This window comes from Lepidochelys olivacea (assembly GCF_965140295.1).
Source record: "Lepidochelys olivacea isolate rLepOli2 genome assembly, chromosome: 4".
In the NCBI taxonomy this organism is placed as follows: domain Eukaryota; kingdom Metazoa; phylum Chordata; order Testudines; family Cheloniidae; genus Lepidochelys; species Lepidochelys olivacea.
Window position 1 is genome coordinate 104,761,942 of NC_140414.1, and position 15,521 is coordinate 104,777,462.

The 15,521-nt window shown below is 47.7% G+C and overlaps 1 protein-coding gene and 1 long non-coding RNA gene across 4 annotated transcripts in view; one reads left to right on the forward strand and one right to left on the reverse strand.

Annotated features, from left to right (window-relative positions):
• The window catches only part of WDR19 (WD repeat domain 19), a 108,455-nt gene extending 98,831 nt beyond the window's left edge, over nt 1–9,624 (reverse strand). For both annotated transcript variants that reach the window (XM_084626148.1, XM_084626147.1), the window contains exons 1-3: nt 9,515–9,624; nt 2,396–2,487; nt 122–187 (exon numbers count right to left, since the gene is read on the reverse strand). In XM_084626148.1, coding sequence (XP_084482274.1) covers nt 122–187; nt 2,396–2,487; nt 9,515–9,520 — 164 coding nt within the window. In that variant the 5' untranslated portion in view covers nt 9,521–9,624. The remainder of the gene's footprint in view (nt 1–121; nt 188–2,395; nt 2,488–9,514) is intronic.
• A 22-nt stretch (nt 9,625–9,646) lies between these two features.
• Nucleotides 9,647–13,945, forward strand: LOC311519545. Of its 2 annotated transcripts, XR_014711300.1 has the most exons (4): nt 9,647–9,761; nt 12,480–12,590; nt 12,712–12,897; nt 13,186–13,945. It is a non-coding gene; the product is annotated as an uncharacterized lncRNA (long non-coding RNA). The 2 variants fall into 2 exon arrangements; XR_014711301.1 differs by lacking the exon at nt 12,480–12,590 and having other exon boundaries at nt 9,663–9,761.
• The last annotated feature ends 1,576 nt before the right edge of the window (nt 13,946–15,521 follow it).

The following is a 15,521-nucleotide window of genomic DNA, read 5'->3' on the forward strand; positions in this document are numbered from 1 at the left end:
AATTCAGTTTTGCCTCAGAAATGCATCTTCCATACATTACTTATATGTATGTATGTGCCATTAAAAGTGTGTGTTTTTTTTTTTGTTTAAGAACATGTTCCAAACCCTTGTTAGTTCTTACCTTAGTAAATTAATTTCATTTCTCTTCTGACCATGACGATCAAAGATTTTTACAGTGTGATCAGTTCTAAAAACACAGAAGATGAATTCAGTATTTTTGTACATTTGCAAATATCCTTAGAGATTTCATAAAAACTTTTTCCATTGATCTTTCATGCCCCATTGATATGGCTCAGGAGTTTTATCTATTGATATTTCCAGTGGATAGGTACTTAATGTGACAGATATTATGGACATATGCAGGGTTGTTGTAGCCATGTGGGTCCCAGGATATTAGCGAGACAAGATCGGAGAGGTAGTATCTTTTATTGGACCAACTTCTGCTGGTGAGAGAGGTAAGCTTTCAAGCTTATACAGAGCTCTTTTTTAGATATGGGAAATATACAGCTTGCCTCTCTCACCAGCAGAAGGTAATCCAAGAAAAGATATTGTGGACACTTGGAATAATAAAAAGTTATTGTATCAGCTTTATAAGTCTTATATGTATGTTTATGGGCTAAGGGATTGCATTCTGGCTCCACAGGAGAGTTACAGGGTTTCCTACAAGAACTAAATCACTGGGTGGTAATTAATGCAAATTCCTAGGCAGGTAGCAAGTCTGGAGGAAACTGCATATACACCGCCTTGACAGGATTCAATTTAATCTGATAGAGGACAGTAAACATCAATTTCAGCTGACACACGGAAATTTGACCAAAAAAAAAAAAAAAAAAATCCCCCACGCACCTTGTGTCTGCAGGGATCAGGTGTCACCAGTCCTCAGGCAGGGCAGGCAACCCCACTGTCATAGCTTTCTCACTCACCAGCTGGGAGTGTGGCAGCCATCCCCAGGCAGAAGCCATTCGGCAGTGGGGTGGCCTCCCCTGTGGCCAAGGGCTCATCTCGCAGTCTTAGGCAAAGGGTCTCTGCTCTGCTCTACATGCCCTACCAGGACTGCAACCTTCCCCACATCTTGCATCTACAGGGATCCAATGTCACTGGCCCTGCAGCAGCACAGGAAGCCCTGGGCAGCCCTTCTGTCACAAGAGTGAGGCCATGATATTGTGGTGGCAGAGGGCTCACTATGCTACCACAGGGCTTGACATACTTGATTCCTACTGGTGCAAGGTGTGGAGAAGACTGAGGTCCTGGAGAGGCAGAGCAGAGACTCCGAGCCATTACTGCAAGGATGATGTACTGTGGGGGCTCTGTCCCTAGGCAAGAGCCATTCGGCAGTAGGGTGGCCTCCCCTCAGGCTAGGGGCTTGTCCTCTTCCTCATAGCTCTGGAGTAGAGTCTCTGCTCTGCCCTGCCAGGACCACAACCTTCCCCGCACCTTGCACCTGCAGGGATCAAGTGTCACAGGCAGGGAACCCTCTGGGGCCACACAGAGGAGCTGCACTCACCCACCCACCCACCCACCCGAAACAGAGGAGCAGTTAGTCCCTGGGATGGACTTGTTCAGCAGCAGGGTGGCCTCCTTCTGTGTCCAGGGGCTCATCCTTCTCCTTGGAGTCTTTGCCAGAGGTCTCTACTCCACCAACTGAGGATGACAGCATATCTGGCATCTTTTACCTAGGTGTCTTGGGTCCCTCAGCTGTGTAGGGTGCACTGCAGCCATGTTGCCAGTCCTGGGAACCCCTTGGAGCCCCACAGTTAGTGCTACCCTAATGTTAACCCAACCCTCCCCTCCCCCTCAATTTCCAGCAATTGTAAAAATTAAAATAGTTAAAAATCAAACAAAAATCTTAAAAATAAAAATATATATTAGTTGCCTAAATTACAAAAAAAAAAAATTGAATTCTGCCAAGTCTACCTATACTAGTTTGACCCACTTCAAAAAACTTGACAAACAAAGAAATGAAAACTATAAAAGTGCCACAAGTACTCCTTTTCTTTTTATAAAAGCGCTGTTGGTCAATGGTTAACCCTATCATTGCCTGGTTGGTCACTAGTTAATCCTGTCATTGCCCTTGAGGAAACTGGACCATAGGTGCTGAACTGAAGTCAGATCTACTGTAGTAATCACAGTGAATTACAGGAAGAATTGCAGCCTAACTGCCCGGTCTAGAGGTGGGGAGTCACAGGACTCTACCCCGAGAATGGTAACGGCTGAGAAGCCTGAGACGTAAGTGGGGTGCCCTCAAGAAGGCCAAAAAGGGGTCAGAGATGCAAGTTACCTCAGGAACTGTGACATATACTGTGACAGTGAATATACAACATTAACAAAAGGGTGAATATTACTCAATTACACCTCTACATACATATTAATAATATGTAAATACTTCTTATCTTACCCTGTCACAGCAAGGAAGTTTCCTGAAGTTTTCTGCCAGGTGAACTGCACAGGGGAACCAAGCAAAGCCTTTTCTAATAGAGTAAATACTCGCTGAGGGAAGAAAGAGGGGAATTACTAACTTAAAAACGGTAAGCACTGGAGAACATTAAACCTGCCTAGTACATATTAGTAAATATAACTAACATTCTATAACTAATATATACAAATAAAGAAAGATAGGTTACAGGATAGACAATGTATAAAGGGGACAGAAGTCTGTGGCAGGCCTTTCATTATACATGGAAAAGTGAACTTTCATGACAGACACTTCAGAGCTGGTGTTCAACCTTTTAAGTTCAACCTTAAAAACCTAAGAAGAAAATAGTACAAATATACTTTAATTTGTATTAGCAATTTTTAAAAAAATTTAAATTAGAGAATTCAGACTTTTGCAAAGAGAGTACTTTTGATTGTTGCTACTTAGGTAAGAAAAGTAAAAGTACGAAACTAACCAAAGTAACTGAACTGTAAAATAAAATTAGCTTTTCTTTTCACCCCTTGCATGTTTTAAAATCTGAAGATTATTTATAAATCCACACAACTTTATTCTTTAGCAATATTGATAGTGTTGCCAACTCTTGTGATTCTATCATAAGTCTCACAATATTTGCTAATTTTCTTAAAGTCACAGGTGCTAGACTTAAGAGACTGCATAAGAAGCTCAGCTTTCATTGGAAAAAAAAGTAAGTTTCTAGTACGGTGGATAAAAATCTAAGATTTTCTCCACAAAAAAAAATTTAAAAATTGACTTTTCTTATTTAAATTGGAAATTTTTTTTAAACTGGATTTTTAATTTTATTTAAATTAGAAAAATTGTAAGTTTTTCTTTTTATAAATAAAACCTATTTATAATGAAATCTTAATTTGATACAAAAATATATTAAAGGCTAAAATAATTGTAATCTCTTAAAATATTTAAATAAAAATAACTACTGAATCAATGAGCCTCTGTCAAAAACCCTGAGTTAAAGACTTCTTTACTTTAAAGACTACGGAAAAGCAGTGGCTTTTTAATGTGTCTCCTGCAGCTCTTTGCAGCACGATATCAAAACACTGTGTGATTTAATTATTAATCTAAGTTATTAAACAATCAGGATGTTTCTACCATGTTAGTAACCAAGTGAAGTTGATAAAATAATACTTGGTCAATCATTTTTCGGAGAGAATAATATATATTAAATAAAACAATGAATTCATAGCACTGCGGCTCTTTACGGTAATGTTGGCTCTTGAACCACTGAGGTTTGAATATCACTGATATAAAGACAGAATTGGGGGGAAATATCTAACTTTTGAGATCACGCTTCACAAATATGGCACAATAGGACAGCATAAGTAATTTAGGAGACTGTCTCATTTTCAAGAGACTTAGGTGAGTCACTTTCACTTAGGCATATTTGAAAATTTTCGCAGGCTGACCTGAAATAATCAGTTTAAATCACTGAATACAGTTAATCCCTCTATTTAATAAATCACTTTTAGTTGTAAATATGAAATATGTGTTGATGAAAAGTTTATGTATCAAAAACATTTAATTTAAATGTTGTATATGCTGTTTGGTATGTTTGTTTGTTACCATCCTAATGCAGCTTGACAAAAATCAAGAGCAAAAAGTTAATTATCTAGTAAATAAACAATATATCTTTCATTTTCTAACATATTGAAAATGTACAATTAAGAATCTGAAAATATTAAGCTATACAATTTATAGTATAGTTATAGTATACCCCCCTAAGTAGTAAACAGATGTACCAAACTTACTTTAAAGGCTCTATTTAGTTGTAAATCAACATTTTTTAATGGTTATATCAACCAATGAAAATGTACCTTTCTTTAGAAAATAACTGAAGTACAAATGGGAAAGTTGTTTAAAATCTATGATTTAAATGGAGGCTTTCTGCTTAAATCACCTTGATTTACATCAATCCACCCTGGTTTGTAGCCCTCATGTTTGGAAGAAAGAAAGAAAGAAAAAGCTATGAAACTTGAAACTATGAAGTAAGTGCACCCTACAGATTTAGAAATCGAAAAGCAAAGAAATTATTCATTTTAGAAGATCTCATGAGCTTTGAACACTTGAGGCTGGCAACACTATGTGTGGCCTGTGGAAGTTTCCCATTTGAAGTTCATTCTTTAAAAAAATGGAACAGGTTTGATCAGAGGACGTATGGTCCAGTGGTTAAGGCACTAGCCTAAGACTTGGAAACCTGGATTCAATTTCCTGCTCCACCACAGACTTCCTCTGTGACCTTGGGCAAGTCACTTAGCCTCTCTGTGCCTCAATTTTCCATCTGTAAAATGAAGAAAACAGTATAACCTACTTCACAGGGCTGTTGAGAAAATACAGTACAGCTTGTGAGGTGCTCAGATACTCTAGTATCGTAGACCAAGTATCTAAGGGCTTGGCTACACGTGCGAGTTACAGTGCATTAAGGGAGCCCCAGACGCACTAGCTCAATACCCATCTACACTGGCAAGGCACGTAGAGCTGACTCCGCAGCTGGTCCGCTCCTGGTACTCCACCTCAGCGAGTGGAATAACATTTTGTGCGCCCCTGCTTGAGCACCGCGGCACCAGTGTGGACGCCCTGGTCTGTTAGTGCTCTCTGATCGGCCCCCAGAAGCGTCCCACAATGCCTGTACTAGCCACTCCAGTCACCACTTTGAACTCTACTGCCCTGCCCTCAGGTGACCAACCGTTAGACCTGCCCTTTAAATTCTCTAGGAATTTTGAAAATCCCCTTTCGGTTTGCTCAGCCTGCCGTGGAGTGCTCTCAGTGAATCTTTCCAGGTGACCATGCCTCCACGTCCCGGGCGATCCCCAGTATTGAGCAATGGCGAGGTGCTGGACCTCATCAGTGTTTGGGAGAAGGAAGCTGTCCAGTCCCAGCCTGGTTCCAGCCATAGGAATTACGATTCCTTCGGGCAGATATCAAGGAACATGATGGAAAGGGGCCATGACCGGACGCACTGCAGTGCAGGATTAAAGTGAAAGAGCTGCGGAATACCTACTGCAAAGCCCGCGAGGCAAACAGCCACTCCGGTGCTGCTCCGTGACCTGCTGTTTCTACGAAGAGCTGGACGCGATACTTGGGGCTGACCCCATCTCCACTCCGAGTACCACCATGGACACTACCACATGGAAGCAAAGCAGGAGTGAGGGTGCTGAGGCAGAGGAAGACACACCGGAATCCCCAGATGCATACAGCCAGGAGCTGTTCTCAAGCCAGGAGGAAGGTAGCCAGTTGTGGTGGCTGGTGCTTGGGGAAGGACAAACATCAGAGGCGGTTCTCGGTAAGCGGTTTTTATTTTGGGAAGAAAGTTATTCACTGCGGGCTCTTGGGGTGAGGAGGGTATGGGCTGCATGCGTGCCTAGATGCGGAATAGGGCATTGATGTGCTCTCTCACATCGTGGTAATCGGCCTCAGTGATCTCTTCAAAGGTCTCATCCAGAACTTGGGCAATGTGCTTGCGCAGGTTTCTCAGGAGAGCCACTGTATTCCTTGTCCCAGTAAGACTAACTTCTCCACGTCACTGTGCCGTGAGGGGCAGGAGGACTATTGCTGCACACAGACAAGCTATATATGGGCCAGGGCAGAAGCCGCATTGCAGTAGGAGACCCTCCCTTGCTTCCTAGGTCACCCTCAGCAGCAAGATATTTTTCAGGATGAACTCCTGTAGAAAATGTGGGGACAGTGTTCAGCATAGGGGCCCCCCTGCCGCTGTTGGCGCTCCCCAAGGCACAGAAACGCAGAGGACAGTACAGCCATGAAACAATCAGTCACGCTTGACCCTGTGCTGACTCACCATTTTGGGGCTCCTGTGGGTTGTGTGTGCTTGCTTTGGGGTGGGAAAATGATGCTATTGTGTAGATTGTGCTTGCCCTTAAGGACTGGAGAATCACTGCTCTGTCTGGTGTGAACAATGCTGCCTCTGTTAAGTGTTGCATTTTGCCTTTACAGATGCAACCTTGAGATCTCAGCCACCCGTGTTATCTCCAAAGAATCAGAAAGAGGCCACGTAGAAGCAAGGAAGACATGTTGCATGAAGTAATGCAGCATTCAAGTAATGAAAATTGAAAAGTGCAGGAGTGGCGGGACACTGAAAGGAGGATCCGCCAGCAGAATGAGGAGCGCTGATACAAAAGCGCGGTGCTCCGGCAGCAAAGCACGGATTGGCTGATAAGCATAATTGAGCACTAAGTGGACTCGATCCAGGCACTCGTAGCCATGCAGGTGGAGCACTACCGTGCCCGACCCCCCCCTGCAGTCCTTGTCCCAAAACTCTTTCCCTTGTGCCCCCATGTTACCTCCAGCATTTCCCCACTTTCCCCAGCATCCGGGTTCTTACCACTACCAGCTGCCTCCAATACCTGTAGCTTTACCACCCAGCCCTGAAAACTAGAACCCTTACCCACTGCACTCAACCCCCATCACCATGCAGTATAGCCATCCTGAAGTGCAGCACTCATTGCACATCACTCCAGACAGGAAGGCTGAGTATGGTAACAGGACATACACAAATCTGTGATTGTACCATTCCCCACCTCACCTCACCCCCTTGCCCTTTCTGTTTCCCGAGCAGTTGTGTTTCTTTCCAATAAATGGATTTTTTGGCTTTGAAAACATTCTTTATAATTGCATAAAGTAAAAGATACCTTAGCCCAGGAAAGAAACAGTCACTGCAAGTCAGTGTAGCAAACAAAGATTCCTACTAACATTGGAACCACTGCACTTCACTCCTGCGCAGGGCACCAGACATTATTGGTGGCTTTCAGCCTCAAATTGCTCCCTCAAGGCATCCCTAATCCTTGCAGCCCCACACTGGGCACCTCTAATAACCCTGCTCTCTGGCTGTTCAAATTCAGCCTCCAAGTGTTGAACCTCTAAGTTCCATGCCTGAGTGAATCATTCACCCTTCCCTTCACAAATGTTATGGAGGGTACAAGCACATGGATATAACCGCAGGAATGCTGTTATTGGCCAGGTCCAGCTTCCCATACTGAGAGCGCCAGCGGCCCTTTAAACAGCCAAAAGCACACTCCACAGTCATTCTGCACTGGCTCAGCCTGTTGTTGAACCGCTCCTTGCTGCTGTCAAGGCTCCCTGTGTAGGGTTTCATGAGCCATGGCTTTAAAGGGTAAGCAGGGTCTCCAAGGATCACAATTGTCATATCGACTTTCCCTATGGTGATCTTCTGGTCTGGGAAAAAAGTCCCAGCTTGCAGCTTCCTGAACAGGCCAGTGTTCAGAAAGATGCGTGCATTATGCACCTTTCCGGGCCAGTCTGCGTTAACGTCAATGAAACACCCACGTGATCCAGAAGCGCCTGGAGAACCATAGAAAAATACCCCTTCCGATTAACATACTTGGAGGCTAGGTGGGCTGGTGCCAGAATTGGAATGTATGTGCCATCTATCGCAGTTAGGGAAACCCATTTGTGCAAAGCCATCCACAACTTCATGCACGTTACCCAGAGTCATGGTTCTTCTGAGCAGGATGAGATTAATGGCCCTGCAAACTTGTATCAACACGATTCCAACAGTCGACTTCTCCACTCAAAACTGGTTAGCGACCGATCGGTAGCTGTCTGGAGTTGCCAGCTTCCAGACTGCAATAGCCACCTGCTTCTCCACCGTCAGGACAGCTCTCAATCTCGTGTCCTTGCGCTGCAGGGTGTGGGTGAGCTCCTCACACAGTCCCATCAAAGTGGCTTTTCTCATCTGAAAGTTCTGCAGCCATTGCCCATCATCCCAGGCTTCCATGACAATGTGAGCCCACCAATCCGTGCTTGTTTCCCGAGCCCAAAAGCAGCATTCCACGGTGGTGAGCATGTCCGTGAACGCCGCAAGCAAATGTGTGTCATATGCGTTACTAGAGCTGATATCATCATTGGAGCCCTCACTGTCACTTTGGATCATAAGGAATAATTCGACTGCCAAACGTGACGTGCTGGCAAGACTCGTCAGCATACTCCTCAGCAGTTCAGGCTCCATTCCCGCAGACCGAAAGGGAAGACAGAGCGCGCAGCACAAAAACCGCTGAAAGATGGCGCCAAATGTGGACAGAAGCACAGGGAATGCTGGAATGCGACCTGATGCATCACGGGGCGTTGGGACAGGAGCCAGAATGCCCCCGCCCCCTTCCCACAAGCCACAGCGCCAGAATGGGAAGAGGTGCTCTGTGGGATAGCTGCCCGTAATGCACCACTCCCAATGCCGCGGCAAGTGCCGCAAATGTAGCCACGCCAGTGCGCTTGTTCCTGTCAGTGTGGCCAGACTGCAGTGCTTTCCCTACTGTGCTCTCTGAAGGCGGGTTTAACTCACAGCGCTCTACATCTGCAAGTGTAGCCATGCCCTAAGGTATCTAGATAAGATAGACCAGACCTGTTCTAAGATAGACACGCAGCCTTACTTACTGGTTGTCAGGAAGGTCACAGAACTCAAGAATTCTGTGACTTTCCCTGACTTCTGCAGTGGCCCTTGGGTCAAAAAGTTTGCCCACCCCTGGGCTAGACCTGTACAGTTGGGGTTCAGGAAGAAGATTCCCCCTCCCCCCGGGCTGGTTATTCCCCCACTGCCCACTTCAGGGTTTCTGGCAGCTTCCTCTGCAGCGCCCCTTCCTGTGGGAGAGGCACGGGGCCGGCTCCGAAACGCCGCTCTTGCGCGCCCAGGCCGTTCCCCCAACATCCCACACAGCAGAGCGGGCCGCCATTCCCTGCGGCCCCCTGCAGCAGCGAGCCCCCATCCGCCCCCTTGCCACTCACCCCGCCCAGCTTCTCTCCCTCCCCCACTGCTCTAAAGCAGCCCCCGCCCCTCGGGTCGCCGCTGCCCTCCAGGGCAGGGCACGTCAGCGTGTCCCCGAGGCCGCCGCCCCGGGTCACCCCGCCCCACGCGCGGCAGCCCCCGCCAGGGTAGGGCGCCGAAGCGCTGCAGGCCCCGGGCCGGGCTGCCGAATCACAAGGCCCCTCAGCCTCCACAACTGCCGACGGCCCCCACGCCGGAGGAGCTCAGGCAGCCGGGGGGGGGCAGTCCCCGGTGAGCCCCATGCCCGTCCCAATAACGGCATTTTTGAACTTTACCTTCATCTTCTCGCCCGGGGCTCCCGAGTCACTATTTCATGTGCGCATGCGCTGCCGCTCCGAGGGCAAGGGGGAGCGCGGCCCCCACCGCTAACAGCGTCCCAGTCACCCAGGAGATCTGGGGGCGGGGGTCAAGGGAAGAGCCTCTGGCGCCGCGACCAATCATCGTGAGGAGGCGGGGCTCAGCCCGAATCCGATCTGAGCGCGGTAGCTGCCGGCGGCCTCCGGAGCCAGCCTCACCCGCACAGTGAGCGCGCCGCTGGCGGGCGGGGGAGGCGGAGAGCCGAGGGAGGGGCCGGACTCAGGACGGAGCCCCTGGCCGTGCCCTCGTGCACCGGCGGCTTGTCCGGGCCGCGTTCCGGGGGCTTCTCTCTGGCTGTCGGGGGGAGCGGCCGAGTCGGGCTTGGGGGCCCCCCCGACCTGGGTGTGGGAGCTGATCCCCGCCTCAGTCACGCGTTCCTGGAGCCGCAGGGGCATCGCGGGTAACGGGGCCACCCCGCAATCCAGTGGCCTCAGCAGCGTGGGGCGGATGCTCTGCCCCTCTGGGCTCCCCACCACCATTCCCCCAGCGTTTGTTCCTGCAGGCCTAGGTGTGCGGGTCACGTTACAAATGCCGTGGGCAAGTCACGGCCCTGAGGCGCTTACAGTGTAAACCAGACAGATCGCAACGGGGGTGGCCGATGGGAGACAAGGGTTACAGGCAGCACAAGGTCTAGGGCTGCTGCTCTTGCTGTCTGCTGCCTCCTGGGTGTGACTGCGCTTGCTTGAAAGCACAGTTGCCAACTCTCATGTAGTAAATAAACACCCTACTTTCACGATAAACCAAAAATCAAGATAATCCCGTTTCAAAACAAGCCAATCCATAAGAACCCCAATAATCTATGTGACTAGATTCCCTGCCCTCCCCTGCTGTACAGTCTGGGACTGTGGTGGGCCTGCTGTGCACCCCTGAGTCTCACCCCTGCTTGCTCCCCCTTGCTGGGAGCTGATCCCAAAAAAGAAAAAAAAAGCAACAAGCTACATGCCAAACAAGCTACAAGCCAAAAACTAGCCAACAAGCAATTCACAAGCCAATTAAACCAAAAAAAAGCAAACAAACTCAATTTCTGTGTTTTTTTCACAGGTTTGGTATGTTTGCTTGAAAGCCAAGCATGTTTTGTGTTGACAACAGCAGCCCAGCCACCCGTTAGACCTCCATGCTCTCCTGCAGGCAAAGAGTGGCTACATGGGAGACCTTACAGCAGCACAAGAGTAGGATACGGCTGTGCCGCTGTAAGGTCCCTAGTGTAGACATAGCCTTATACAATTTCTTCAGGTTGAAGCAAGAGCAGAGAATGAAAAAATGATTTGGTTCTAGGGCTCTCTGTTTTTGCTCCTAGTGAGTGTGACTTACCCACCTTTGGCACCTGCTGGGCCAGGGAGGGCAAGAGAGGCCCCCCCCAAACCTGAGTGGTGCTGCATCCTCTCACCACTTTCTGTTTGCCCAGTCACAACAGCCCAAGTGGGGAGCCAGGTCCACTCCCAGCATGGGTGTAGTTTGCGGGGGAGGGAGATGTCCCCCCAACTGCAAACATCAGGCAGGTGCAGAATTTGTTCCCCATGTAGCCCTACTGGCCTGAGTGGAGCTGCCTACCCAAATATAGAAGTCAAACTACAGGTCAAGCTCACTCTCACTCCACCTACCCCAGTTTTCCTTTGGTGTTAAATTGTTGGGTGGGGGGTGTCTTAGTTTCAGATTTTGGCCTAGACCCCTTAAAACCTCTGTGCAGCCCTGATCCTTTTCCCTTCTTACTCCTGAGGGCATTCTGTCCCAAAAAAATTAAAAGTTCTGTGCATAATTTAAAAATCTTCAGATTCTATTGGTCAAATAAGTGTGGAGGGTCCAGCATGGCATTGGGGAGCACAGGCCATTGGCTGCACAGAGATGGGTGATCACCATCTGGACTTAGCGGTGAGGCTGCACCCAGCCCTGATACAGCACAAGGCCTGGGCCTGCCCCAGAAACACCCCCGAGCCCTGCCCTTCTGTACCAGGTGTGGGCAGGCAGGCTCAGCCCAGAAGGATCCACATGTGGAGGGACTAGTGTCAGGGGATCCAGGTGTGGGCTGAGAGGGTTCTGTGTGGGGCAATCTGGGTGCAGGCCACCCAGTGGGGGATCTGGGTGCAGCAGGGATCTGGATGCACAGGGGTTTGTTTTGGGGTTCTGGGTGCAACAGTACTGGGAATCTGCAGTGTGCTCCAGTGAAGGTAGCTGGTTCTCAGCAGGGGGGGTCTGAGTGTGGGGGGCTCCAGAGGCTGGGGGAGTGGGGTTTAGTGGGGTTGGGATCCAAGTGCAGCTGGTTGGGGCTCAGTAGAGGGGGGATCCATGTGTGTGTGGCTCATCGGGATGGTCCAGGTGCAGGGGGAGTAGAGTGTCCGGGGGTTCTGGGTGTGGGGGAGTGAGGCTTAGTGGAAGGGTCTGGGTTTGAGGGGGTCTGGATGCACAGGAGTTGGACGGAAGAGGGAGCAGCTCCCTGTATAGTGATCCCTCCCCCTGAGGAGTGATGGGCACTGAAAGTACTGGGGTGGGGGAGAGAGAAGAGTTCGCAGAGCTTCCTACAGCTGGAGGAGAAATCTGGGGGTGGATCTGACCCAGTCCTGGATGCTGTGCAGGTGAAGAGGAAGTCCAGTCCTCCAGGACTAGCAGCTGAGCCCAGCACAGGGTAGGAGCCACCAGCTGCGTCGTCCCCACTCCCACCCCACAGTGATTTACCATTCTGCTAGCTGCCTTGGGCGTGCAAAATATAGTGCTGGGGAGGGTCGCATGACTGCTTTTGTGGCTTCCCTTTGCTTCCGTCAAAAGTCATTTTTCTGCAGGGCAACAAAGAAATCTGCAGGGGACATAACTTCTGTGCATGCACAGTAGTGCAGAATTCCCCCATGAGTACCCTCCTCCACATCTCCCTTTTTTTTTTTTTGGATCCAGAGCTCACATCAATAAAGGATAGGCATAGCAGAGATAGACAATGCTCCCCTCTATGCACCTGTGCTGGAGCATTAATGGGGAAGGCAACTGGCCAGCTCCAGCTTCACACCAGTGAGTACTTCCCCTATACAAAGGGAATTTCCTATGGGCCACTTGCTGCTAAAATTCTGCCCATTTGTATTGCCTGAGCAGTACAGGGGCTAAATCTGACTTGTGAATCTGGTCCTAACAGGTTTGAAATCATTGCTGTCGAAAAGCTATCTACACTGGACCTGAAATTCAGCAGCTCTAGAAAGAAGCAAGGACACAGAATGGAGAAAAGCAATAGCTGGAGATGACGGAGTTCTTCTGAGCATTCATAACTCACACAGATGTTGACCCACATTAGTTACACTAATCCTCAAGATATTGTGCCTTGGTAATCATTCTTTTATCTGTAAAATACTAGACATGATTCTCCTCTAAGCATTTTAATGCTGCACCTGTATTAGGCAGATAAATGTTGAGCATACTGTTTTCAGAGCATGCTTAGTAAATAAAGGGCCAAACTTTAATTCCAATCTAACTTTTCAGGAGGGTAGTGCACAATGCTAGCACTAGACTAATGGATGGGCATAGAGGCTTTGGTTTTTATTATTAGTTATCTTAAGTGCACTATAGCTTTCACACAATAATGCAAGCTGAAAGATGTGTAATTGTCTTGCAGTTGAAGGAACATCATGCTGGGTGTTGTCTAAAGGATACTGGGAGGAGACTGATTGCCCACACACAAAGAAAAAACACAACCCTACTGGCCCATCATCAGTGGCCTTGATAGACTCTCCAGAACATCAGCTATTTTACCTTTCAGGAGGGTAGATTACTGCCTTGGCTAATCACAGCATCTGAAGGCATACAACCCTTACCTATCGTCAAAGCAGAACTACATCCCCACAATCATTCATTTAGGAACAAAGAAGTTGGTCAGTTCCAAGATCAGGGACTGTACCCTGAAAAGCAGCAACTCTGAAAAGGATTTTGGGGCCAGGATAGGTAAGTAATAGAATGTGATGTCCCATTGTGATACTGGGACAAAACAAACCATCATTCTTGGATGTATAAATGGGAGAATGCTGAGCAGGAGTAAGGAGGTAGTATTACTTGTGTATGTGACCCAAGAACCAGTGGTGTGAAGTTTAAATTAAAATATAAAAACTTCTTAATAAATGGAACAGCTTACAAAAGGAAGTGCTAAATTCATTATCATGACTGGATATCCCTGTAAAAGATATGCTATAGTTCAACAAAAAAGATACTGGGTTGAACAGTGTTTACTTACATAGCAGGAAAGAATAATTCTCTCTGCTGGAGGACTTATTTGATAAAAGTAGGCTTGCTTAAAAGTGCACAGAATTAGGCTTTTTTTATAATGTAAAAAATGAAACTGTATGGCATCTTTTTGTTGTTGCCTGCTAGTTGTTCCTTCACTCAAGCAGATGTTCAATTTCAGTAAATGTTATTTTTATGTAATAAAAAGGAATATACAGTCAAATGTAAGGGTTATAATTTTCAGTTAGGCTTACAATATTCTGTGAAAGAACTGGCATTACAAGTCTGTAATGTTACTTGTGAGTGAACTGAGTCAAGTTGATTGTTGGGTGCTAATTTCATTCAAAAGAACACTAACAATGAAAGCTTCTAAACTTCAGGATCAGGAAATTCTTCATACCCATTATAGACTGTTCCAACATTATGTTTTTTATAATGAATAAAGGGGAGATAAAGACAATTAAAATATGTAAGCATAAAGGAAGACAAATTAGGTGGATCAATGATTCTTTCCAGCCTCTGACTTTGCTTCTAAGAATAAAAAATAAAAGTAATTAGAGTGAAGGTAAGATAAAATAAAAGGAGAAAACAGACCTTATCAATACTTGGAGAACCATTTCAACTTTCTGTGGAACTCCATTTAATTTAAGAATTTTACACATCAGATATTTAACTACAGGTTACCAAACCTAAATTATCCTGGACTACAGAGATAAGAGTTCCATTATAAGTCTTATATTCCCTCTCTTTAAAAAGGAAAAAGTATTTTTGTGATTTCTTTCAGGGTATTTTTTTTGTTGTTGGTAAATTGAAGACAATCACACAACTATTTTAAAGTTATGGGGGCTTCAACATGATACGTTTCATAATATCACACTGAGGCTTATCTACACGGCAGGGTAATGTAGACTGTGTGGGGTTGTGATTTCTAAAACACACTAGTGTGTTGCATTTTAATTGGACTATGTAGTTCCTGCTGGCATGCTCCTAATGTTCCGTAGTGCGCTTCAGAAATCATACCCAAAGTTTGGGTCACAACCCAGTACTGGGTCACAGCGTGTAAGGCACTGGGTCACCTTGCTCAGCACCCAGAGACCTTAGTGGCTCTGGTCTGCACCGCCAACTGGGACATTAAAATTGGGACATCAGTGGTGCTGCCCAGCTAAGACAGGCTAGTGCCTACTTTTTCCGACACTCCGCTGCACCCTGGAAGGGGCCAGCAGTGGGTCCGGCTTCTAGGCAGAGGGGTCACGGGGTTCTGCGCACTGCCCCTGCCCCAAGCACTGGTTCCACACCAAGCTGGGGGGGGGGGGAAGGAAAGGGGGGCAGTGCCTGCGGGTGAGAGCCACATGGAGCTGCTTGCACATCTCTGCCTAGGAGCTGGACCTGCTGCTGGCCACTTCCGGGGCGCAGTGCAGTCCGCGGTGCCAGGACAGACAGGAAGTCTGCCTCTGCACCCCGGCTGTGCCGCTGATCGGGAGCTGCTGGTGGTAAACATGCCCTAACCCCATGCCCCAATCACCTGCCCCAGCCCTGAGCCCCCACAAACCCAGAACCCCTTCCTGCACCCCAAACCCATCACCCCCAGCCCAGAGCCCTGACCCCCTCCTGCACCCCAACCCTGTGCCCCAGGCCGGAGGCCCCCCCAAACCCCGAGCCCCTCCTGTACCCCAAACCCCTCATACCTGCACCCCCAGCTCAGACCCCCTCCCATACCCTGAACCCCTCATTCCT